The sequence below is a fragment of the Rhynchophorus ferrugineus genome, unplaced genomic scaffold (genome assembly GCF_030347505.1).
Source record: "Rhynchophorus ferrugineus isolate W39M unplaced genomic scaffold, kcgeb_rfMv2 rfM3, whole genome shotgun sequence".
NCBI classification, from domain to species: Eukaryota; Metazoa; Arthropoda; class Insecta; order Coleoptera; family Curculionidae; genus Rhynchophorus; species Rhynchophorus ferrugineus.
In genome coordinates, this window is record NW_027472582.1 from 27,948,065 (window position 1) to 27,972,387 (window position 24,323).

Consider the following 24,323-nt stretch of genomic DNA (forward strand, 5'->3'; position numbering starts at 1 on the left):
CGTCCAATTGTGCATGAAGTCAATTTATTTCTCTAAAAGAATCTCTAAAAGAATCGAATGCCAACTAGACAAGAGGAAATGGGCTTCTAACTGAACTCAGTGAACACTCACTACTGTTCACCACTGATCATATATTCTCAAAATACAACGAAAATTATTAATCATATTTAAGCCTTCGAAACGTGTGAATCAAATCATGATGATGATATTATGAAAAGTCAATATCAAATATCTAAATTTTCGCACATCAAATAACTCGAAGGGCTATGCTTCACCAGATTAAAGATGATTATAGTGATGCGTATTTGATTGAACAATGTGAACACATTAATAAGTTTTACAGCCTGGTACGTGTATTAGTCCACCATACACTTCGAGCATTTCGAACTATATTTACGTACAGTATAAATATTATCATTGAAGTCAACTAAAGTGAGAAATAATAAGCAGATGCATAGACTAAGAATTCATAAGGGAATAGACTTGATGAAGCAATATAGTTGCACGTGCTTAGAAGATTAATGAGAATGCTATTATTAAAATGAAACACAAAATAACAATATTTGTATTTTATTTATCCAAATATTACAAGGTACTTTGAAATGATATAAAGCTGCCAAAAGTTAATTTAAACATTTTTCTGTTGTAGTTACATCAATTATGTAAAATGAATATTATTCTAACCCTAATAAATACATTTGCATCTGTGGTTTCAAATCATCATAACATTTTCCAGTAGGTTTGCCATCGATACATCGATTCACCTAGTTCAATTCTATAAAAGTTCTAGTATTCTCTTAAAAATTATTATTTCAGTTAGGGTCGCCCAATACAGTCATTATGGACAAATCAATTGTGCGAATATTTAGATCTTTTGCCTTGATAAATCCCAGTTCAATATTTTTATTTCTTTTCTTTCCGTTGGTTGCACAAAACAAATTTTAATGTCAATTTTTCGTGGGGCTTCTGATAAGTGCTCGACCCACTTTTAATTTTAAAATAAATGTATCACAAATAATCTCTCTATAGTATATTATCATTATAAATCCATATTTCTGTTATTCTTGATTACAGTCATCTAGCCTGTTTGTGTTTGCGTGAATTTTAGAATCCGAAGAATCAGTGAAAATAACTGTTAAACAACCTAACAACCTAACATGTTAAATTTGACAGTTTTGACATTTCTCTACTTGTAACTAATTTCTCTGTAAAACAGCAATTTTCCATTCAATATTATTGAGTTGTTTTCTGTATATCGACGATAAACGTTCATTGTTTTTATTGTTTGATTTAAAAAATCTACTGTCCAATCCCATCAAACAAAAATAAAGGGTTATAACAAACACACGAATTAACTTTTCAGTTCAAATTGGAATTGAATTTGGAAAAGCTCACCGAAACGGAACTTTCACAGCCATAGAGCCTCGCTGTAGATGTAGTGTATTACGTGCTGCTAAATACCAAATAAAACTGTTACATATATTGCAAAATCATATATTGTTGCAAAATCATGACCTAAAGTGAAATATTGACCAAACCACCTGACATATTCTATAATAGAATAAATCCACGTAGTTTTTTGCCCGTTTTACAATGATACTTTACATCATCACCAACAGATATCAGGGATTTTTGAGTGAAATTTTTAAGCGATTTTGAGAGAGTTTGGAGATAGGTACAACTGAAGCAGGTAGGTAGCAATGCAATATAATTCTAGAATGAAGAATATATATTCTTTTAAATTTTTTCGAGTATTAAACATATAACACCATAAATTAACCACTTCATAATATTTGTTTAATTCACTAATTGGATGCCACCATGATTTTGTAATTTCATGATTTTATTGAATAGATTGTGGAAGTAAATTATTCAATACGAATGGAAAGTCAATGTTGAAGACAACGTCCACAGATATGTACTTATAAAAACAATTTAGTTTAAATTAAAAAAAATAAATTAAAAAGTTTATTTCATACACTATATGAAACTAAAACTAATATACTGACTCAAATATAGCAACATAACTTCTTCTCACTTGCCAAAACATATTTGTATAAAATATCCGATTTATATGTCGTATGTTCTCTTTTCTTTATTTCTGGAGTGGATCAAGAAATCAAATATATTTCCGTTATGTACACTGATAAACATATGAACAAGAATGAATGAGAATGAGTTCTAAATGTATATATGTATGAATTTGCCACTAGTTGATTACTCACAATGCCTATGAGGTTTCTAAACTAAAATTGACCTTATTGACCAGATATTTATTAAGAAAATTTACCTAGCCATTGATGATAAGTAGTACGTAAACGTATATAAAACGATCATACAAACAAAAAAGTGTCTCGAAGTTCGAACATTCGCATACTAGGTTTATAGACAACTTGGATAAAACAAATTGGATAAAACAAATTGGATAAAAATATATTTATATTTTTTCCTAATATAGAAAAGGTATAAAAAACGATATTTTATTCAACAAAACTGATATATTTTCCAGACCAGGCCTTGGCTAGTGTGGAACTTACCATGACGGATTGCTGTGTTTTCTGCTTATATTTCATCAAATAGCTCATAAATTTTGACCTAAATAATAAAATGATTGGATTAAATAAATATCGTTCTATAAATACAATATTTTTGTGACTGTTGATTACAGTCATCATCCCAATTAGATACAAATTTGCCATTTACATTTTGAACTAATATCAAGATAGATTTCAATTTTGCAACGAAACCAACTAACCATCAATAATAATTGCAATCCGTATAAGGACGAAATAAATTAAGTTATTGACGAATAAAAGTAGTAATTCAACCTAATTATTTTACTTTTATTTAGATCATTTGATGGTAAAAGTATTATTGTAATTTGCTTTTTGATGAACTCATTGGAAAAAGAATTATACAGGAAGAGTTCCGGAATATCTATTTACGTAGCATCGAGAGCAACAGCAATATATTGCCTCAAATGTCTTAAGAATTTAAGAACGTAAATATGTGCGACCTGATGTATGTCTTCCTATTTTAGCGGCACCTCTTTGCTTGGCATAGAGAAATGTTCTATTTCTTCTAAAAAGCGCCAACATTGCTATTCTCCGTCTTTTAGTATATAGATCAAAACCGTTAGAAATTCATTGTAACTCTAACATTACTCGTAACTGGATACCTTGACTTTGTTTTCTATCTCTCTCTTTGATGTTCTCTTAGAAACTAAGTATTTTGACCTTTTTTATCTAATATAAATACGCCTTTCTACATATTTAATATTATTATAGCGATTAGAGAAATCTTTCTGGATCTGAATAGAATGGAATGTTTAATTATTTCGCCAAATAATTATCATTATTTAATTATATAACTGTTTTTAATTGTTTTCTTCCGCAATCTAATTGGTTAAAAAATATTCATAAGTGTAAAATGATATTCGCGCATATAGGTTGCTATATGTACTCAGTAATGTTACAGAACTTAATTAATCTGCTGTTAATCTGCTTAATTTTATCTATGAACAACGGCAAAATTGTCCATTGTTGAAATATTATTTCGGCTAATCCACCCACTTTACATTTCGATAATTTTCAATTTTCTTCTATGCAAATACTATGAATATGGAGTAAAAAATAAATAATATGAGGAGGAAAAACAAAATCTAGCAAAACTTGGACAGTATGCAAACCAAGAACTATTATTTCAAGGTAAAACCTTTTTTCCCAAATCAAATTTTTGTTATTTTAAATATTTCAGTACTTTCGCGAATACAATAATTCGGCTAGTAATTTAATAAACTAATAGAGAGATTATTAGAGCTAACACTGAAGGTCAATTTGGAAAAATACGAATAAAAATAATTCAATTGTAATATCTGACGCGATAGTAGCATCGACCAACAAATATTTACACTGGTTAATTACAGTCAATTGTTAATGTAGAAATTCCTTATTGTTATTTCAAAGCCTAGTTCAAATATCGTAAGAAAGATTAGTTTAAACGATAAGAATTCCTCGAATTATTTGTCATTGTATTTAATCAAAATGTGGGCTAAAGGACAGTTTTAATCTTATCCGTCATGAATTTAAAATATATACAACATATTTATCTGTAATCTGAATACAGTATGCCCATTATGGGTCGAACTAACATAGAAAAGACTTCCGTGACCCTGAAACTGACACGGTCGTAAAATTATATAAATTTTCAAAAACATTTGTCAATAAGTTTTTCCTTATTTCAAAATACACAAAATAATTTCTATATTATATTAGTTTTTGTAAGTTTTATTTGTAAAGATTTCTTTTCCAATAACTTTCAAAACTATTACATCGTACTCGTTTCAGCGGTACATATGTTAAAATTGGAACGATAAGAACCAAAACATTAGCAATGGAAATTGGAACCAGAAGATTAGCATGACACCTGTGCAAGGATGACGCGCAAAATAGCTAAGCGTTCCATATTTTTATTTAGCGCCCTATTCACTTTCCCCACCGGACTTTCACGACTTCTTTTATAGATACTTCCCTCCGTCTATGTTCCTTGACGAGAGCAAAATGTTTGAGGTAACCAACAGAGAAAGATACTCACCGCTGAACAATAGGCCTTACACCAGGCCCATATTACCAGGCAAATATGTGTCTAACCAATCATACATAAAATGGCTCATCCTTTCTTGTTTTTTTTTTGTTCTGGTTTAAAACCAGGCGGTGGAATGCATGTCGCATAGGTATGATCAGATGGTCGCGGAGACTTGAACTGGAGTGACAAGCTGGATCGTCTTTGGGCTTAATATTACCGAAACGGCCTCACAGTTAACCCCTATGAATTGCTACTGCTACTGCATTAAATTTGGGGATATGGCACCCACTAACCGGGCAGCCGTTATTGGGCACGAGAACCCGGCGAAAAACAGATAGTGAAAATAATTATTCGCGCACTGAATTGACACACGACTGGATTCTGTCATATGAGGCATGCAAAAGCTATGACTGCAACGGCAGATGAAGTCGTTTAAGCCTGAAAAAAAGCTGTCGACCAGCTCGCGAACAAGCGCGTTTTCAGAAGAACTTGAGCTTAGTTATTGTTTGTGGAAGGATCGAGATAAGAAGTGTTTGATTTCTGGAGTGTCAGCTTTCTGTGAATTTGATTATTTCCGAAAAACTATGGAGCGTTTAAAATTCTCCTAAGGAGGTTATTTTGGAAAGCAGAGAAGAGATTTTGCAGATCAGAGAAGATAGCCGGTTTGCTATCCCCGAAATTTTCTGGATTGCTTTCTGGATTTGGGAATGCCAACCGAACCGTCAGTAAACTCATCCTTTCTGCAGTCATCTCCTAGTTTTCAAATGCCTAATTCTCCTAAGTTACCTCTTACTGACTGACCTATATTGCATTATAAAAACTTTACCAGAGACGCAATGCCAGACACTCTTGGTCTTAGGGGAGTAATCAAACAATCTATTTTTTATCATAAGTGACTTTTTCAGTCTTCTTGCTGTTGCCATGGAACTAAACTGAATAGGTTGAAACTGGGACATTATTATTTTTCGCACGATCACTTGATGTCCTCAAGCGCTCCAGCAAACTTGGAATTTTGTGAATATTGTCCTATCTCTCGTTTTTAACCACCTATTAGGTGCAACTGAAATTACTTTTTTTTCAAATCTGATATATGAAGGTGGAAGGTCTGAGTCTCTGAGTATGCGAAGCTTATAGTTCGCTCATCCAGTCTACCTCTATGGAGCACAAGTATGGTATAGGTACGCCTCCGAGAGACAACTTGCATTTCTAAAAGTGTTGCAATCCAAAAAAGTCCGCGCGTTACTCTATGCCCATGGTTTATGAAGAACGCATATACCCATCTAGAATCAGGCATCCCATTCGTGAGAAGCTTCATGAACATGCTCAGTGTGCGGTTCTCTCTAGACGCCATACAGTACGATAACAACCTGATCAAATCCTTGCCCATCCATAAACCCCGGTAGTTAAACCAAATACGCCTTCTGTTACACTATAATTCTGTTGCCCGCAAAACATAATTTACCTGAGCCTGAAGCGAAGACCATTTGGTTCCACTTGGTGATCCTGGAAAAGAAAAAGGAGTTCGCTAAGGTCACATATAGGTAAAAGTAGGTAAAGTTCATTTTAATACATGATGATATACTAATATAAATCTGAAAACACTTTCAAATTTGAACGTATTCTTTATGAATCACTGGACTCAATTTAACTAAAAATTTCACAATAAATATATGTTTTTATATTAGAGATACAACAAAAGTATGTGTTTTATAGCCCATAACATTAAGCACTTGTATTAACCAACAGCATTTTTATAATCGAAGTTATTACTATTCTGTAATGGTAACATGTTAATCTAAACAGCAAATTGTGTAGGTGTTTTATTAGCTAAATATATCCCTCGGTAATGGTGAGCCAGAATATCAATAAATAATAATTTTAAAAACATAACGCTAATACCATGTATGTATGTACTAATCATTGAGTAAACGATTATTTATTTAATACTGTATTAGTCAACAAGTTATCAATACAAATAAAATTGTTAAATAAGTTCATTTCGATCTGTTAATATATTACTTGATGAATACATTCTATGTTTATAAACTATTTACAGATGATATGTGTGCATTTCTACCAATGAAAAAATTTCACATTTTACGGTTACAAAATTCTTTATACAATAATGTTATATTGAAAGGAAGTTATTCGAATTAAAATGGTATTTTATTTTTATTAATTACGTCTTACATTAGAAATGCATCTGTTTGATTTTAGGTTAAGGGGAAAGTATCTTCGGACTAACCAGTACAGTTCCAGTTTAACCTTCCATCCAGATTTATTCCAAGTTATTTGGTTGATTCTGATTGAGGAAATCATTTGCATTCCATGTTATAATTCTTAAGAACGAATTACTGAATCTTTATTTTTCTTTGATTTGTTTTGAGGTTTTTCTAATTTTTCTACCCTGTTTGCTAATTGAGCAATTTCATCATGTAGACTATGGTTGGCTCGTTGGTTACAGCTTTCTGCTTTTTATTATAGTTTGATTCATCATTAGATTTTTTGTCGCATAATTTTTTTGCAGTTGGAATTACTGTTTCTTTTAGTTTTTTAATTTCAATGGCAGATGGCTTTGCAGTGTTTTGAGCTTTGTCGTGTACAGCTGCCATTTTATTTGGCTGAAGTTATTTTATTATCCTCTGGTACACTACACACACTTTATAACTGACAGGATGTGCTTTTTCGTTACATAATACAGATGTTGCTACACTATTGTGTTACTTTCTACATTGACTTGTGCGATATTTACCAGTACACTTCACTCATCTAGGTTCTCTACTGTCCAAGCTGTTGGCAGTTTGTGCATTGGGGAATACTATTAACTTTCTTCGGGGGTTCTATTTGTAATTTACCATCTATTAGGTATTTTACGTCATAGATCATTTTATTGTTTTCATTTTGAACAGCGGGAAGGCCTTAATAAGATTTTCGCCATTTGCGTTTATCCTTTTTTTTCACTATATACGTAACGGTCGCGATTTTATGTCCGTGAGCCTCTAGTTCGCATTTAGTGTCATTCTGACTTGTTATTGATGCTAAAAGTGGTAAATATGTTAAGTGAATCTAATGCATCAAACTCAATGGTTTACAAGTGGATTATATTTTATCAATTATTTCCAATCAAGAGAAATATTTTTACACAACATATAGTATAAAAATTCACATAAAATTACAGCATTTAAAATTAAAGTGAGTTTTCTCATCGATCAAAAAAAGGTCTTAATTATTATTACCATTACAGTTTAGTTCGTTTGAAAACATATTTTTTACTTCTAATTCTATTTGGAGATTCTAATGTAGACTAAACAATTCAAATACCTACTATTTAAATTTCAGTTAGCATACTGGCTAAGTAATGCTTTTCCACATTTGGACCTATAATCATTCGGTTTGAAATACAAAGAAAAAACCATCCTGAATAAATCGAGGGATATTAAGATATAATTCTATTTTTTCATCTTTGTTTTCAAAAATGTCCGCATATTTACGTGAACTACCTGCTAGTTGTTAAAAATGTTATAACCTTACATATTTGAAATACCTTCAATAATGATATTAGTGCAATGAAACACTATACTTTTCATCCATATACTAAAATTTTCAAAACCGAATTATTTAACAAATTAAATGACACAATTTATGTGTTAGCTAAAAGTCAAGATAATAATGAAAATCGAATATGATCTTTTGTTACTCTTCTCGCGAAATTCACAACCAGTTAACTATACGAGCATTAAATGACCACCGATACATAAAAATTGAAAACTTAACACATCAAAGGTCTTTCTTGCACTTTAAATTATTTAGTTTATGACCTTCTTTACGATGAAACTCAGATAATCGCATAAAGAATATTTTTACGACTAAAGACATGATACGGTATAGCATAGGATTTTTAAATTTACAATAATTGCATTTTGCAAGACGCTAAGCTAATAACGAACATGTGACAATAATGGAAATGGGACCTTTAAGAGTTCTTTTATAGGCATTTCCCAATAATATTGATTACAGTTTTTAATGATAATTTTCAAAGGTACTGCGTTTTTTTATTGAGGTAATGTAACGATTACAAATATTCAATAGAATAAACAGAAATTATTCTACTTAATTTGTGCTCCAGCTAAGCAAGATTTATAAAAAAGCACACAAAATAGAAATATTTTTAACACCAAAAATTAAATCGATTTCAAAAAATAAATAAGGAAAGTGATCAGTTAGTAGTTAGAATAATATTGTAAATATATAATTAGATTTATGTAGGATTTATTATTAAGCTCAATTATATGTATATAGTAGAATATAAAATTTGTGTAGTAGATAGATTAAATAAGTTTTTAATTTATTTTTATTTAGATATTACAATGATTATTATGTACGTATTTTATTTTAAAACATTTTCTTTGTGTTAAAAATCTAAGTTTGATCATTTTATACATTTTATGTTAGATATTTAGTCAATAAATTACGCAGTTATTTTATTAAGTATTACACTGGATAACCCAAGTAAAAATACAGCCCAACCCGTATGAGGAAATATAGGAATAAAGAAGCAATGATTGAAGCCGGTGCCGAACCCTAACAGTTATATTAATTTAGATTTGTTTTGTTGGTAATTTAATTTGTATGTCACAAAATTATATTATTATTTTTGTATTATTTGGACTCGGCATTGACATTAAAGAGATCAGTTAGTAGTAGTTAAAATAATATTGTAAATACATAAATAGGTTTAGGTAGGTATTAAGCTAAATTATGTGTATATAATGGAATATATAATACGTGTAGCACATATGTTAAATAAGGATTGATTATTTTTATTTAGTTATTACAACGATTATTATGTACATATCTTATTTTAAAATGTCTTTTTTATGTTAAAAATATAAGTTTGATTATTTTTAAAATTTTTAGTGAGTTCCTTATTTATTTTTTGAAGTCGGTTCAATTTATTTTTCTCTTTTTAATGTTAGATATTTACTCAATAAATTACGCAGTTATTTTATTTAATATTAGAATTGATAGGCCAAGTAAAGGTGCAGCCCGTGTGAGGAAAAATATAAATAAAAAAACAATGATAGAAAATAACAAGTACCGCTTCAGGCGCCAGGGTTCGCTACCTAGCCTAGAGGATTTGACAAATGTTGTAACTAATCAACAACAAAAGTTATTGTCCGCGCCGGGAACCGAACCCGCGATCTCCGTTAGGGAGCCAAACGCTTTAACTATTACGCCATAGAAGCAGTTGTCTTCAGTATTTAGTTAATGCTTAAAAAGCAACCTGAAAGGCTTTTGCACTGAACGACTTCCGATTTTCCGTCACACCAGCTCAGCAATAAAAATTTACACAAATATCTAATCATTTTAGACAAAAAAAAAATATGTAAAAACTTTGTACGTGCCCTTATTATTTCCCTCGATTTCAATATATTTCTTTCTCTTAATAAATATTTAGCTTCTTCACTACAATTGTTTACTATTTCTTTAAGAACGAATAAGTAAACAATAGATTTGTCACTTACACGAAGCGAGAAAGCTATAGCATAATGCTGTTCTTTTCTTAACTACTTGTAAGTATAACTATCATGATTTAAAAATAATGATTTTTAAGTCGCAGACAGTTGAGTGGAAGAAATGTCATATTTTGGGCTGCTATAGGTTTTGAAGCAAGATAAATAAAATTAATTTCACAGGAAAGTTAATGGTATAAGTTATATTAAATTAATAGTAAAACAACTGGGCAAATATGGATTACAATTAAGTTTGCTACAGTTTTGTCGCTTGTATATATATCGTTCTATCGACAAATCTATAGATAATCTACTTGTTGAACAAGAATACTTATTGAACAACCCTGTATTACAATAGTAGCGTACTATTTATATCGATACGGTAACTATGTTGAAAATATCACACGATGGAGATAACATTTTACTTCCTTCAAAATATTGTTCAGCTATCACAGTAATAAATGTTCAAACACTTAATTTGATATCAATTGTTCTTAATCTTACAAAAAGTGTACCTTAGACTTACATTAAATTACACAAAAAAGAAGATGTATTGTGTAATCGTTGTCTACCGAAATATTTTTATTACTTTAAAATCAAATCAAACTTATCAGAGATAGAGAGGTTAACGTACGAACAAATACAGTTCATATAATTTTATTTATACAGATTTTAGATTTTTTTCTGAATAGTGGCTTTTAGTTCCAAGCCACCAGTTACCTGCAATAGCAGTAATTTTAAATAATTTAAAGTTCTTCATATTACATCTAACAATAATGACATTTTTGTTCGTATACTCATTAAAACACTTCTTAGTATTTTAATTTTTTTTATTCACTAGAATTATAAATTTGTTCCTGGAACTGATTTCGTCCAGCTTGTATATATGCCACATTAGAGTATATCCAGATTTAAGTCAAATTTATGTTACTCAGGTTCAGTTATTTTTGCGAAATATAAAAAATATGTGTTTCCAGTTCCAAATATATAAAGTTACGAGTTAACAAAACAAAATTAACGGGTCTTACATTTCTTCTTTAGTTAAGAAATAGTAGTTTTTACATCTAAAAATTGAAATTTATGTACAATTGACCAAGATATTCTGCTCAGTTAAAAAATTATACAGCTATAATCTAGTTAGGAACTGATTAATAGATTTGTAGGTCTTAAGTACCAGGGAACTTATTACTTTTAAGGTCCACGCCCAAATAAGTAATCAAAGTTATTAAAATTGGTATTAATCCAGAGAAATCGCTAGGCTATGACTTAATAATAGAACAATTGCTACAAAAACTACCAAGAAAGAGAATTAAAGACTCTCCAACTTGATCAATGCAGCATTTCGACTAAAACATGGCCCAGACGTTTGGAAGATGGCTGAAATGACCATGATCTCAAAACCTGGACAATTATCAAATGAAATAGACGTCTATAGACTATCTCACTGCTGCTAGTTTGGGTTTATTAACAAGCATTCCAATTGCATGAATAACAGATTAAAGTGAAAAAGCCCATATAGGTAAAACGGTATGTTCAGCTACATTCTTAGACGCAGCACAAACCTTCGATAAGATATGGCATGATAGCCTTTTTCAAAAGTTACAACACATTGAACTGTTAAAATCTTACATTACAGTCAGAATATCAGGAGTCAAACAAGATTAATCCTACTTTACAATAAATGAAGCTAAAGCAACTGTAACGTAAGGAAGTATCTTGGGGCCAATTATTTACCTGTCCTACACATGTTATATACCACAAACAGAAAATATCATGATGATTGCTGATGATACTGCGATCCGAGATAATAGCAAAGAAGCCACTCAAAAATGAATATTAAGCAGGCAAATTACATTATAAATAAATAGACTCAAACCATGAGAATAAAAATTAACGATTAATGAAAGTATGCATGTGCAGTTCACATATAATCAGATCGCTCAAGCACCAATAACAATAAATAATACTATTATTCCATATAGCAACAAAGATAAGTATCTGGAATGAATTTGGATAAGAGGAATTTGTAGTTAAAATATAGGAAAATGTATTGGTTAATTGGAAAACCTACATGGTTAAATGGAAATATGTAAATACTCCATTCTCATGATAATATGTTAGTATTACAACTCTTAGATAATACCAGAATAGGATCAGACCAAAAAGAATCAAATCAATTGATTTTGTGTATTATAATGTAGTGAGATGCATTTAATAGAAAAACAAGAGTGTTAATACATAGACATTATTACACCAAAGACTAAGATAGGGCCGATGGGTCCTCCTTGACATATACATAGATTTAACTTGAGTAAAATGAAGAAGTGATTTCTTGGACAGTTTCCAGTTCTATAGAAGTAAACAAGAGACGATTTTGAGCCTGCAATTTTAAAACCTGAGGAGACCAAGAACTGAGAGATGTTATCAAAAAGAAGTTTTTGGCCATGAGCAAAAAAGTGTGATTTGATTGCAAAAAATAGTTATTTTAGAAAAATAACTTTGACGGATGTATATCTTTATTCAATCAAGTAAAAATTAACATACATAGGATTTTTTAACACATTAACAATGAATAATTAATTAAAACAAAAGCGATAACCAACGGAAACTTTCAATTGGTTAATCTTTCGCCTGTAATTGTTGTAATCGTTTTGGGGTGTGTATTATTGTATATCTAAAACAGATTCCTATCTAATTACGAAAATCAGTTGCTCTACCTGGTTGCTAGATGTACCAGATATTAGTTGAATATATTGGTGTCTTTTTATTGTTAGTCATTTATTGATGCACGAGGAAGAGAAATTAGCTACACCTCTCTCCGCCCAGATACGGCACTACCGGGTATGTGAAGAAGACAAATCTAGATACGGCATTAGATTATGAGATAAAAGCTTTCCAGTGGTATATTAATCTCCACAAAATGTAACAGGAGGTATTGCAAATCCGCTAAATATGCCGGCAGATTCATGTTATGTATTATTTAATGTTACGTTATTTTCATAATAAAATGGTTTATATCCTTATTAAGTAATAATTCATTTTTATAGTGACACTGAAATATTACACATATTAAACTACTTATCAAAGCCGCATAATTTTCGTTGTTTTACGGGTCATGGGCAGGATATAGCAATAAATAATTATATAAATAATTATAAATATATATATACGATATACGATGGTTGATATTGAAATTTGGTGATTTGACCTAAGAAAAAAAAATTATCGAAATAGAATTTACTGTTTTTGAAAGGACACCCCAATTTTAAAATTCTTCTAGTCCGATTGAAGTAACTCAAAATTATGCGTTTTGAATGCATCAACCGCTTCTTCGAACGTGAAAAATCCACGTAATTGACACGTGATTTGTTTTGATGTACGAGAATGAAAAACGTTATTTTGTATCACTCCAGAAACGTAATGCAAATGACCCATTAATTCGATATTTAGCGGGCTTCGTTGGCGCAGTGGTCATGGCGACAGGACTGTCCTTCTACCGTTCCGATAGTCGTAGGTTCAGATCCTGCTGGCGCATGTATGTACTTTATGTTTGTGATTGCAATTGTAAACGTGTTTAGGTAACAGTGCTAGTAACCAGGCTGTTAATGCCGAGGACCGTGGTTCGGAGCCCATGTTAAACTGTAGGTCCAGTCCAGATAACCCGTGGTTGGTAAAAAGGAGACTTATATTTAATAATAATAATAATAATAGAGAATATATTATTTTAAATCGCTATTTAAGTTGATCAAAATGTCATTAAGTGGATGTGTGAGCACTTACCTTGTCGTGGTAATGAATGATTCCAATCTTCTTCGATTTTAAAGCTGTCGAATAGGACAAAGCGGGGTCAACTTATCAGGTTTTTGTTGGACCACATATTAGGATCAAAAAGCTTTAGCAAAGTAGTTATTTACTAAATTTACTTTATAATGAAACAAAGCATATCCTCATTAGACCCCACAGGCGGGGTCTATTGGCCCACAAAAGAGGGTTACTTGAATGAATGGGTTATGCAAGCCTTTTTAGATTAGAAAAAAATAAACATGGAAATAAAACATAAGAAAATTTGCGAGACTCCTCATAATAATAGAAAACAAAACTTAAAAAAACATCTAATTGAAAAAATTTGTTTTATTTAGTCACTGTCGGAGTTCATGTAAACATAAACACCATTCACACCAGATGTGCATTTAATCTGAGCACTTTCTCTGCAACTAGCACATTGTACCCACTACTAGGGGTATTGGGCACCGAAAAGAATATTGATATTTCGATAGATTGTATTCGATATTTTTATAAAAATATCGATATTTTTAAGAAAAAATACAATTACTTTAATATTAGCCTAAAAATACATATTTTATCTAAATATTTGAAAGGGTAGCGATATTTTTGATGGATCTTAAAACATTAAGTACCAATTTTAAAGGTTTATTAAAAATATATTTAATTAATTTTGAAAAAATATCGAAAAATATCGATTTTTTTTCTGCATTCCTACCCACCACCCACTCTTCTCTTGAATAGAACTAGACGCACATAGGACAGAAATAATTATCCCGTTGAGTGTCTGAAGAAATCTTAGTTTTCTTTATATTTTTCTCATTCTTCTTGTTGACATTTTAAATAACTGTCTTAACAGATTGATGCCCTTCATCAGATTTTCATCTGGTTCGTCACTGGCATGATTGAGATCATTTTCCTTGTTGGATTTTGTGTCCTAGTCTGAGGGCAATCACGAGTGTTAAATCACAAATATAAATTTACGACCATGCCCCAGCAAGGTTCGAGCCCGCAACTATAATAACAGTCCTATCGCCTTGACCACTGCGCCAACCAAGTCGGCCATAAATAAATATCAATTGAAAATAGTTTTTTAAGCTTTTCAGCTTAAAATCAAGATCAAATTTGCACAAGAACATTCACGCATTCACACCCAAAACTAATGCCGTCCGGCGAAGTAATGGTGGCTTAGTTACCTCATCCCCTCTCCCCCGCTTCATTTAGTGCCACAAGCTCGCTAATAGCCGCACTAAACCCCGCGGCTCAACGGATCCCACTTTGCCCTACCATTCATAACTAACCACTCTATGTCGCTCTAACACTACTTTTGCTACGTAACCAGCCAACGAAACATACGACCATATGCTACAGTATGCTTCTTCAGCGAACAAATTTTGTTGAATTTTGCTCTTCTTACAAAACCCATACTATATCTGTTTAGTTTCAGACTCATCCATGATTTGTACCTAGATGTGTAGATGTGATACACAGCTTTTGTTGCACCTAGGCCGTATTATTTTAACATTCGCTTGCATCGTTAAACATTTTATTAGGTTTTGTTATATTATATTTATTTACGCTAATGACCAATTATTCCACAATTTCATGCTATTGTTATACATTTTAATGTGACTAAAATCTTGCTGTTATAAAGCACATATAGACCAGATTTTGTCTAACACAATCACCAGTGTAAAAAGTCAGATTAATCTGTATACTGTTGTTTTGATAAAATACGTCAAAAATGATCGCCCCAAAATCTTATTTTTTTTGTTAGAGATATTCTTTTTCGAGTTACTATAAACAACACAAATGGCACTCCAGTTCTGTCTACAACATATTCCGAAAAAGGTTATGTTCAATAACGTCAAGTATGCAATGAAACCTTTTAACGGCGTTTAATAACACTTATGCTGCCAAGGCCAGAAAGATAAGTAGGGGAAGCAATAAAAAATAAAGGTTTCTAAAGTTGCAGGTGTAGTTTCTTTATTTAAGACAGAACTTAAAATATTCTCAGTAGTTTGAGATTATCATATACAACTCTTTAAGTAGTGAAACTAGTAAATTTTAGTTTTTGATTACTAGTGAATGAAAAAGTAGTCAATAATAGAATTTGGGATCTATATTTAGAAAGAAGTCTTGATCACAATAATCTAATCTAATCAGTACACCAAAAGTATACGTAAATGAAATCTAAAGTTATATAATGCAGTTAAAAATATCACAATGAAATGTATAATAATATTCATGGGATTAATTGATTTATTAATAAATGTAATATGCTGAATTTAATATTAATATCAAACTAACGAATAATTTTATACAGTTTCGTATAATGAATTGTTTTTTAAATTTTCTTAAGGAATACGTATGTGTAGTCTATCCAATAAGAGAGACAATACAGGTCCTCAAAATTTAAGACATTAGCACTCAGCAATATTGCCGCATTAACTTTTTTGTAATCTTTTGTAACCTCTTATTATTATCACCAATGTTTTCAATAATTTTGTAGACATTTGACAACAGGGACGGCCAGTACCAACACAAATAAAATTTTATACTGATTCAGTTACATTCTCAGACCCATCAGATAACATTCTGTCTCTTTTTACTAGATTAAAATTAGAAGAAAAATCCGCTCCGAGTTTAAAATGAATTGTACATATTTTATACTGCATTTAGCAGTATGTTCGACGTCATCTATGACGCGACATCAGAATTATAACGTCAGCACCTCACAATGTTACCGCATCAAAATGAACTTTTGCTTCTGATATCACTAATATTTTGGAGAAATTTAAAAACATTTGGCAACATAGGCCATCAGTACTAATCCAAATAGAATTTTATTAACTGATTCCGTAACGTGTTCAGGCACAACATACAGCATTCTATTTCTTTTTAACCTCAAATAAATATGAAAATAAATAATTAATTAAAATTAAATAAAAATAAAATATAAAAGAAATCTCTGCTCCAAATTTATAACAAAATTTACATTTTTACAAAGTGTAATATATTTACGTCATTTATGACGTACGATAACCGTTTTATCGAACGGAGTATAGGTATAATAGTAAAAACAAGTGAAAATGTTTTTTGGTACTATGGTTTGATCTGAAGTTTTGTAGAAATCTTTTATTTATATTTTATGGTATTTTTTATTTTTGGGTATAATATTAATGAAATTTGTATTTATACCTTCATTTTTATAACAATCACGGTATTCTTAGTTAATTAACTTCAGTTATTCTTTTGAAATAAAAAATCTAAACAAAATTGTTGTATTCCAGGTTGGGAAGGTTCAATTAGTACATTATTTCCCAAAGGCTCCTGTTCTAGCCTAGAAATGATTTTTAAAAGTAAACAATGATGAATTTAGGAAATTTCTTATGAGCTCTTACATACGTACAAAATGATATATATTTGTATTTCAGATCGGATAGCTATAGAAACAAATATGCAAGAGAGTTAGTGTTATTTTATTATTTGTTATTAAAATTATGTACAATACCTGTTTCAACTAAAACTCGGAATCATATTTTCTGTCGGTTAATACCTGTATGTGTTCATTAATTTTCAGTGCTTAATTGTAAGGGTTTATTAACAATATCAATATATTTTGCGAAAAAATATCGATATTTTTTAAAATATAATAATTTTTATTTAAATTTTTTCGCAACTAACTGATTTAAAGCAAAAAAAGTTGTTAGTTGATTAATTATATTAAAACCAAATACAAACTGCTTTTGAACATGAAAAGTTGGCATTGTATTCAAGGGGAGATTGCATTGAAAAGGATGAAATGAATATGGAAAAATCAATAACTCATTTTCTAGTATAAATATAGTGGTATAAATATATTAAAAAAGATTAAAAAGACAAGTATAAAAAACCGTACAATTGTTGTTTTTCCATAAATCCCCATAGGAATTAATTCAACTACTGTATATTGATAGGCTTACTTCAATTATTTTTCATAAAGAACCACGGTTTATCGATCATATACCGATTTAAATTGTAACTACAGTTTGCTTAAGAACGAATTTCCTGAAGATTCTTTGGAACATTAATATTGTATAAGTAGTTCTCCACAAATTGACTTTTTTTCAATTTCAGAACCTTTAAAATAGTTAAACTCCCACGGGTTCAAAAAAAATCACATTATTTTCGCAAATATTTTAACACCTTTAATAATTACAGATTCAAATCATAGGATATAAGAACCTTTTTGTTCTGACAAAACAATCCCAATAAAAATGTTGCTGGAACGCTTGTAGAAAATAACATGCCATAACCGTTCCGAATAAACAGGTTCAAGGATGAAAATGGTCAATGCCAAAGGATATATATTACATGCATTTGTGTTCCAAAGTCAACCTAAGGAAAATCAAATGGAATTAACTGTATAGAGTATATTAAAAATATGAATTCTATTAATCATCTTATTCAATATATCTCCTATTGTTATCAATAACATTTTACCATTGCAACAAGCCAAAACAAGAATAAATAATCGTATGATGAATATGATGAAGAAGTATTTCACAATATGTGATATGTTGATATTTTGTAGTTTAAGCTTATAATAATAGACATTCGCTACCACTGGTAAAATTCCATATAAAAATCATTCGTCATGCAAAAAGATTTCTCGTTTTTAAGTTTATAAATCAAATTATCTATATCCCCTTATCATCATTTCTGAATCACTATCATGGTATTAAGCCTTTTGGCCAAAGCTACGCTTTGACATTGAATGCGGACTAAATACTTGGATTAAATTAGGATAAACTCCCAATCTGAACTTTTAATTATTGAAAACTAATATTTTTATATTATATTAGAATGTTTATTAGAAGAGTACTTTGAAATCATAAAAGTGATGATTAAAATCATATCATATTAATAAAAATCACGCTTCAATTTCAACATTGCTTTGATTAATTATTAATGAAAACTTTTAAAACAAAGTATTTTGCTTTTATGTAAAATTATCACTAAAATGTGTAAGTTAAATAAGCATTTTTTAATTATTGATTGTATTTACTAAATGGTGAAATCATTAAATATACTTTATGATTAAGTGACATTTATAGTATTATAATGAGAGAATATATGATTTAATCCCACTCTATTGGCTTGTTCAAAAACATGTATATATTTAGAGATAATTAAAATTAAAGCTTATCTAAAACAGAAGTATCTTACCTTTTCATTACAACCATTAATTGCTGTTAAAACAAAAATTATTAAAAATATGAAAATAAAAATAAAATAAGTTTTTAATTCTTAAAAATATTTTTATTGGTTTTTATATTAACAAAAAAATATTTCATAGTAAACGTAAACTGAAGGTTGTGTGAAAATTCTAAATCTATCTTATCACAACTGCATCATTTCTGAAAACAATTCGAACTGTTCTTCTAACAATAATACACTCTTTAAGTATGGATGTATCTGGAACACTAATATTACTGATCTTAAACACTACTGCTAGTACTTAGAGCAGTTTCTTATCAAACAAAAATTCGCCAAGGGCGCCATGTTTGTCCATAAGTTTCTCTAAAGTAGATAATTTTCCAGCCAGATCTCTTTGACCTTGATATTGTTCAGTGAGGAAATCTCCAGTGAGATAATCAACCAACTGAAATAACCACAATTAATTAACAATTTAAAACTGAATAATTCTGTTCTAAACTTACATGGTAGTCATTGAAGTCAGTCTCATCCTCGCAAGATTTAATGATATCCCTAATTTTCTTTGTAACAGATGCTTCCAGTTGCAGGGCATCTCTAAGTGCAGATGCAGCATCACTCCAAGTCATTGTGCTTGGCATGAGCTGTAAAACATTTCAACATGAAAAAATAGGGAAATTGTTGTGTTAATTATACTGACACTTCTCTTAATTAAATCACTGACTCCAGAAGTTAGTTCTCCTCTCATCAAAAGATAATGAATAAGTTTAATGGCATGTTCCCTTTCCTCACTAGCAGCATCAAAGAATAGTTTTGCGAAACCTGGCCTGTTGATTGTGTCTCTAGAAAAGTGTGCTCCCATAGCCATGTACTGCATCGCCGCCTTTAGTTCCTCCATGACGTGAGACTTAATGCGTTTGACGCAAACACTGTTCATATCAATCCAATCATCTGGTATTTTCGGAATTCTATGCTCACCTATGAAATATTTTCTAAATCAATATTAAATTTAAACATATTGATCCAGAAGCAAAATACTTAAAACTATTTTAAAACAATTTTATTATGACAATATGAATAACTTCTTCCATTAAATTACAACTGTTAGCACATGTATAGACTATTTTAAAAACAATAACGTTGCTGAATAATAAGTTCGTGCTATATTAATGTAACAACTAACAATCAAACGTTCGTACAACATTGAAATCAATGCAATACAATTGTGGTGACAAATAAATTATTGAGTTTTGACCTTTTTCAACAGTCACAGTAGCAAAACAAATCGATTATTTTTCAAAGGAATTTTGAAAATAAAATAATTACTTATTCTATGTTCTATAAAAAGATGAATGATTTATTTAAGATGTATTATATCTTCTGAGAACGTGTTGTATCGCACGATCCTTGGTACTTAATTCGTATTCTACTAGGATAATTTACACATTACAATAAAGCCATTGTTGTAAAATTATACTATAGAAATGACTGCAGTGGTCTAAGTATGTGTAGAGATTGCACAAGAAATCCATAGAGATTAAATTAAATCAGACAATTTTGTAAATAACAAATTGATATTAATTATTACTATTATTATTACTATTACTTACAAAAAATTGTATACAAGAAACAATTGTATACAAGATATCTGACTAAATCATAAAAAATATGTAATTAAGTGACTTTTTGGTAAAACAATATTAGATATGAAAAGGATTTTTTTAAATATTCAATGCATGTGTTGAAGACTAAACTTCCACATAAAAAACACCCATATTAATAAACAAATTCAAAAATAAAAGTTACATTATTTGAAGTTAGATTAAACAAGAATTTTCAAACCTAAAATGACTAAAATAAATAGGGTGAGTAATATGCAATGTTTATGTTAGTATAAATAAGAGAATAACTAAGACAAGAATAAGTATTTAAAAAAAGATAAAAAGGTATAGTGTTAATTTACTACGCATAAATGGAATGTGCCAGCAAAATCCCAAAATATCACTTGTTTACAAAAAAGATTCTTTAAATAGAAAAAACAGTCGCAATAAGTCATACAAATGCACTTCTGAAAACGAAAACCTAAATCAAATTTTGTAACAAAAAATGAACAAACAATTAATAAACATAACCTATATAAATGATTGTGTATTTTTGTATGAAAATATAATATTACAGAATGTTTACTTACATTGTAGAGCAGCCGATGCTGATGCCAAGCAGAAAACTACAAAAACTCCAAATCCCTTCATTATTCCTCACTTGTGGATACTAAATATGACTATGACAAAGAATACAAAATAAAATTAATCAATTACTTCAGATAAGATTTCGGTAGCCTGCCTTTACACTCACTGGTGTAGAAGGTCGACTAAACGAATTAGTTGAACAACAGAAAAAAACAAAAACGTTTTTAGGGAATCTCTTTGCACACGACACTGTTATTTATTATCTTAACCTTTCTTTCAATTCTGTACCCGCATTGAAATTGCACACTACGGTTGGGTGTTTTGGGCAGCGCGCACAACGACGTTGTCAGATTAACCAAATAGTCGGTAATTATGACCAACTATGATAATTTTAATATCAATACAATAATTCCTGTTATTTATCATACTGTATATATTCTTTTATTGTATATTGTTTGGCCGTACTGAGTATATGCACATATAATTTGTTGTATTTTCAAGTATATGAATAAGCACGTTAGAACAAACAATAACATAATCTTATTTATTGCTCATATAGTTATTTAATTAAAGCCAATTATTTTTGGTGTTTTATCCAACCTTATGATTATTTGAATAGTAATACTTAACAATTAACCTTCATTAATTTGCTCTATAGACAACAATCATCTTAATTACGGAATTATCCCTTTAACTATAATTTACCCAACTAGAAATATTTAAGGAATCACTACACTAATGTTATTATTTTTGCACACGAAAAAACATGGCAACACTGGCGATGACGTACCGTATTTCTTTGTATTCAAAACGAACCGACTGCGTAGTAGGCTGTAGCACAGTTTTGTTTTGTTACTGTTCGGGTGATATCTAGAAGGTTTTATATGAAATAAGATCGAAATATAAAGCTATTGTATTTTAAACTATCTAGTTGATTTGGTCGTATTGTGATTACGCTGGCGAGATACCAGGTAACGAATGATTTGTTGATATCTAAAGCTTGGACAGTAAACCAGTTAGTCGATCAAGCTCTGTATGAGAACGTGGAGTATTTTTTTGTTTTTCTCTGTCATTGAATATTAATAGTTGCATTTTATTTCTGTTGTGTATATTATCAGTTATCAATTAAAATCGATTGTTTCATAGATTTTAATAACAAAGTTAAAGGTGTTTTAATGTATTTTGAGGATAAGTTTGTCGGTTGTGCTAATTGTTTTTTTTACTACAGGGATCATGAAGACCTTCGTTATTTTTGTTACACTTTTTGCGCTAGCCGCCTGTGCTGATGAATGTTATAAGGATGTAGTAGCTGCTTGTAATCCTACACTTTCCAAACAGTGTAAGTATCAGTACAAAAATTATATTTGTTTGGTTCAATTGTGAAAAAAAAAATTCTTAAATATTATTACATATCTAAAACGGATATCTTGTTTATAAAATGTTCTGTACTCTTCTGTCTTCATCAGTCATAATTTTTTTTTGTTAGAAATATATTAAATAAATAAACTATTATTTATATTATTTCAGTAGCTGGAATCGCCAATTGTAATGCAAAATATGGAGGCATTCAAGAGTTACAACCTGACCTTCAAAGATTTGCCAATCATCTATTTTTCAGATCATTTGATTTCTTGCTGATGGCTACTCATTATGGCAACTACATCAAAAATCGTCCTGGATTTGAAAAATTATTCAGAGGATTGTCAGACTCTCTGTGGAGCGATGGAATTGAAACCATTAAATATATCACGACCCGTGGCGGTCAAATGAATTTAAACAATATTGCCAAGGATCTTCAAGATGAAGAATTAACTTCTCCTAGCTTGGAATTATATGAAATGCAATCCATTGCCAAAGCTCTAGATGTTGAGAAAAAGCTGGCCCTCCAAGCTTTCGATTTACACAAGTCGGCTTCAGGAAAGAAACATGAAAGCCATGACCCAGAAATTGCCCATCATTTGGAGGAGGAATTTATGGAAAAGCACAGAGATACTATTAGAGAACTGGCTGGTCATAGCCGTGATTTGAGCGTACTGTTGAGTGGTCCAGATGCATCGTTGGCACTATACCTATTCGATCAACATTTACAGAAATAAGTTTTTTTTAATACTGTTACTTGTAGACTAATAGGTTACATACATTTAAAAATATGTGTAGTGATTATAATTGATATGTTATAAAATAAAACAACTTTTTGTTTATTTACTATTTTTTAATCCACCTGTATAAATGCATATATATATACTTTGTCAAATAAAACAACTACATCTAATTTTTAATTTTAAGATATTCCTAAAACTGATCTTGCACTTCATTATTATTACATAACTTTTTTTTTTGAATATATTGATATTCGAATGAATATACATGGGGTATATTATTTAATTTGATCACTTAATCTACAATAAAGGTCATTATGCAAGTGAAGCATGTTTTGGTAAATAGAAAAATTAAAATGATATTTATAAAAATGTTCGTTTGCCTGTTTTAACGCCATCATTGAATATGCATACTAAAAGTGAAATAATATTCTAGGTTATTTATTATTATTTATTAGAAAGAGTTTAGTATCATATATTTTGTTTGAGGAATAAACCGTAAATTACATCGATTGTTGATCCAAATTAGTGATTCACATCTCCACAAAATATTGGTATAATTAAAGTTTTGAAAATGCCAAATTTATTTTTTAAAACACTTATTCTAATGATCCTCTAATTTATAACAGGTCAATTGAAAAGTCCCCGGCCCACCATAGTAAAACACAATTTTTTGGAAAAATCAGTTTTTTTATTCAACATAATTCCCTTCATGGGTGATACACTGATTATAGCGACTCTCCAACTTTTATACCATTTTTGTAGTACGATTTGTCCTTTGCTTCAAAATAGGCCTCAGTTTCGGCGATCACCTCTTCATTCGACGAAAATTTCTTCCCAGCAAGCATTATTTTGAGATCTGAGAATAGGAAATAGTCGCTGGGGGCCAGATCTGGAGAATACGGTGGATGAGGAAGCAATTCGAAGCCCAATTCATGGATTTTTGCCATCGTTTT

The 24,323-nt window shown here is 30.2% G+C and overlaps 2 protein-coding genes and 1 pseudogene across 6 annotated transcripts; 2 read left to right on the top strand and 1 right to left on the bottom strand.

Annotated features, from left to right (window-relative positions):
* Nucleotides 1-4,333: 4,333 nt before the first annotated feature.
* LOC143194532 (uncharacterized) lies at nucleotides 4,334-4,470 on the top strand (annotated as a pseudogene).
* Nucleotides 4,471-19,162: 14,692 nt separating this feature from the next.
* Nucleotides 19,163-22,172, bottom strand: LOC143192648 (ferritin heavy chain). Of its 3 annotated transcripts, none has more exons than XM_076398125.1 (5): nucleotides 22,059-22,172; nucleotides 21,271-21,360; nucleotides 19,780-20,057; nucleotides 19,586-19,723; nucleotides 19,163-19,527 (listed from the first exon to the last, which is right to left on the bottom strand). In XM_076398125.1, exons 2-5 carry the CDS (start codon nucleotides 21,329-21,331, stop codon nucleotides 19,384-19,386), a joined length of 621 nt encoding a protein of 206 aa, XP_076254240.1. In that variant the 5' UTR covers nucleotides 21,332-21,360; nucleotides 22,059-22,172; the 3' UTR covers nucleotides 19,163-19,383. The 3 variants fall into 3 exon arrangements, with proteins under 3 accessions (XP_076254240.1, XP_076254241.1, XP_076254239.1); XM_076398126.1 differs by having other exon boundaries at nucleotides 21,974-22,163; XM_076398124.1 differs by lacking the exon at nucleotides 22,059-22,172 and having other exon boundaries at nucleotides 21,271-21,465.
* On the top strand, nucleotides 21,553-23,469 carry LOC143192646 (ferritin light chain). Of its 3 annotated transcripts, none has more exons than XM_076398122.1 (3): nucleotides 21,553-21,634; nucleotides 22,497-22,607; nucleotides 22,796-23,469. In XM_076398122.1, the coding sequence occupies exons 2-3, from the start codon at nucleotides 22,502-22,504 to the stop codon at nucleotides 23,362-23,364; spliced, it is 675 nt and encodes a 224-aa protein (XP_076254237.1). In that variant the 5' UTR covers nucleotides 21,553-21,634; nucleotides 22,497-22,501; the 3' UTR covers nucleotides 23,365-23,469. The 3 variants fall into 3 exon arrangements, with proteins under 3 accessions (XP_076254237.1, XP_076254235.1, XP_076254236.1); XM_076398120.1 differs by lacking the exon at nucleotides 21,553-21,634 and adding an exon at nucleotides 22,070-22,239; XM_076398121.1 differs by lacking the exon at nucleotides 21,553-21,634 and adding an exon at nucleotides 22,190-22,435.
* The last annotated feature ends 854 nt before the right edge of the window (nucleotides 23,470-24,323 follow it).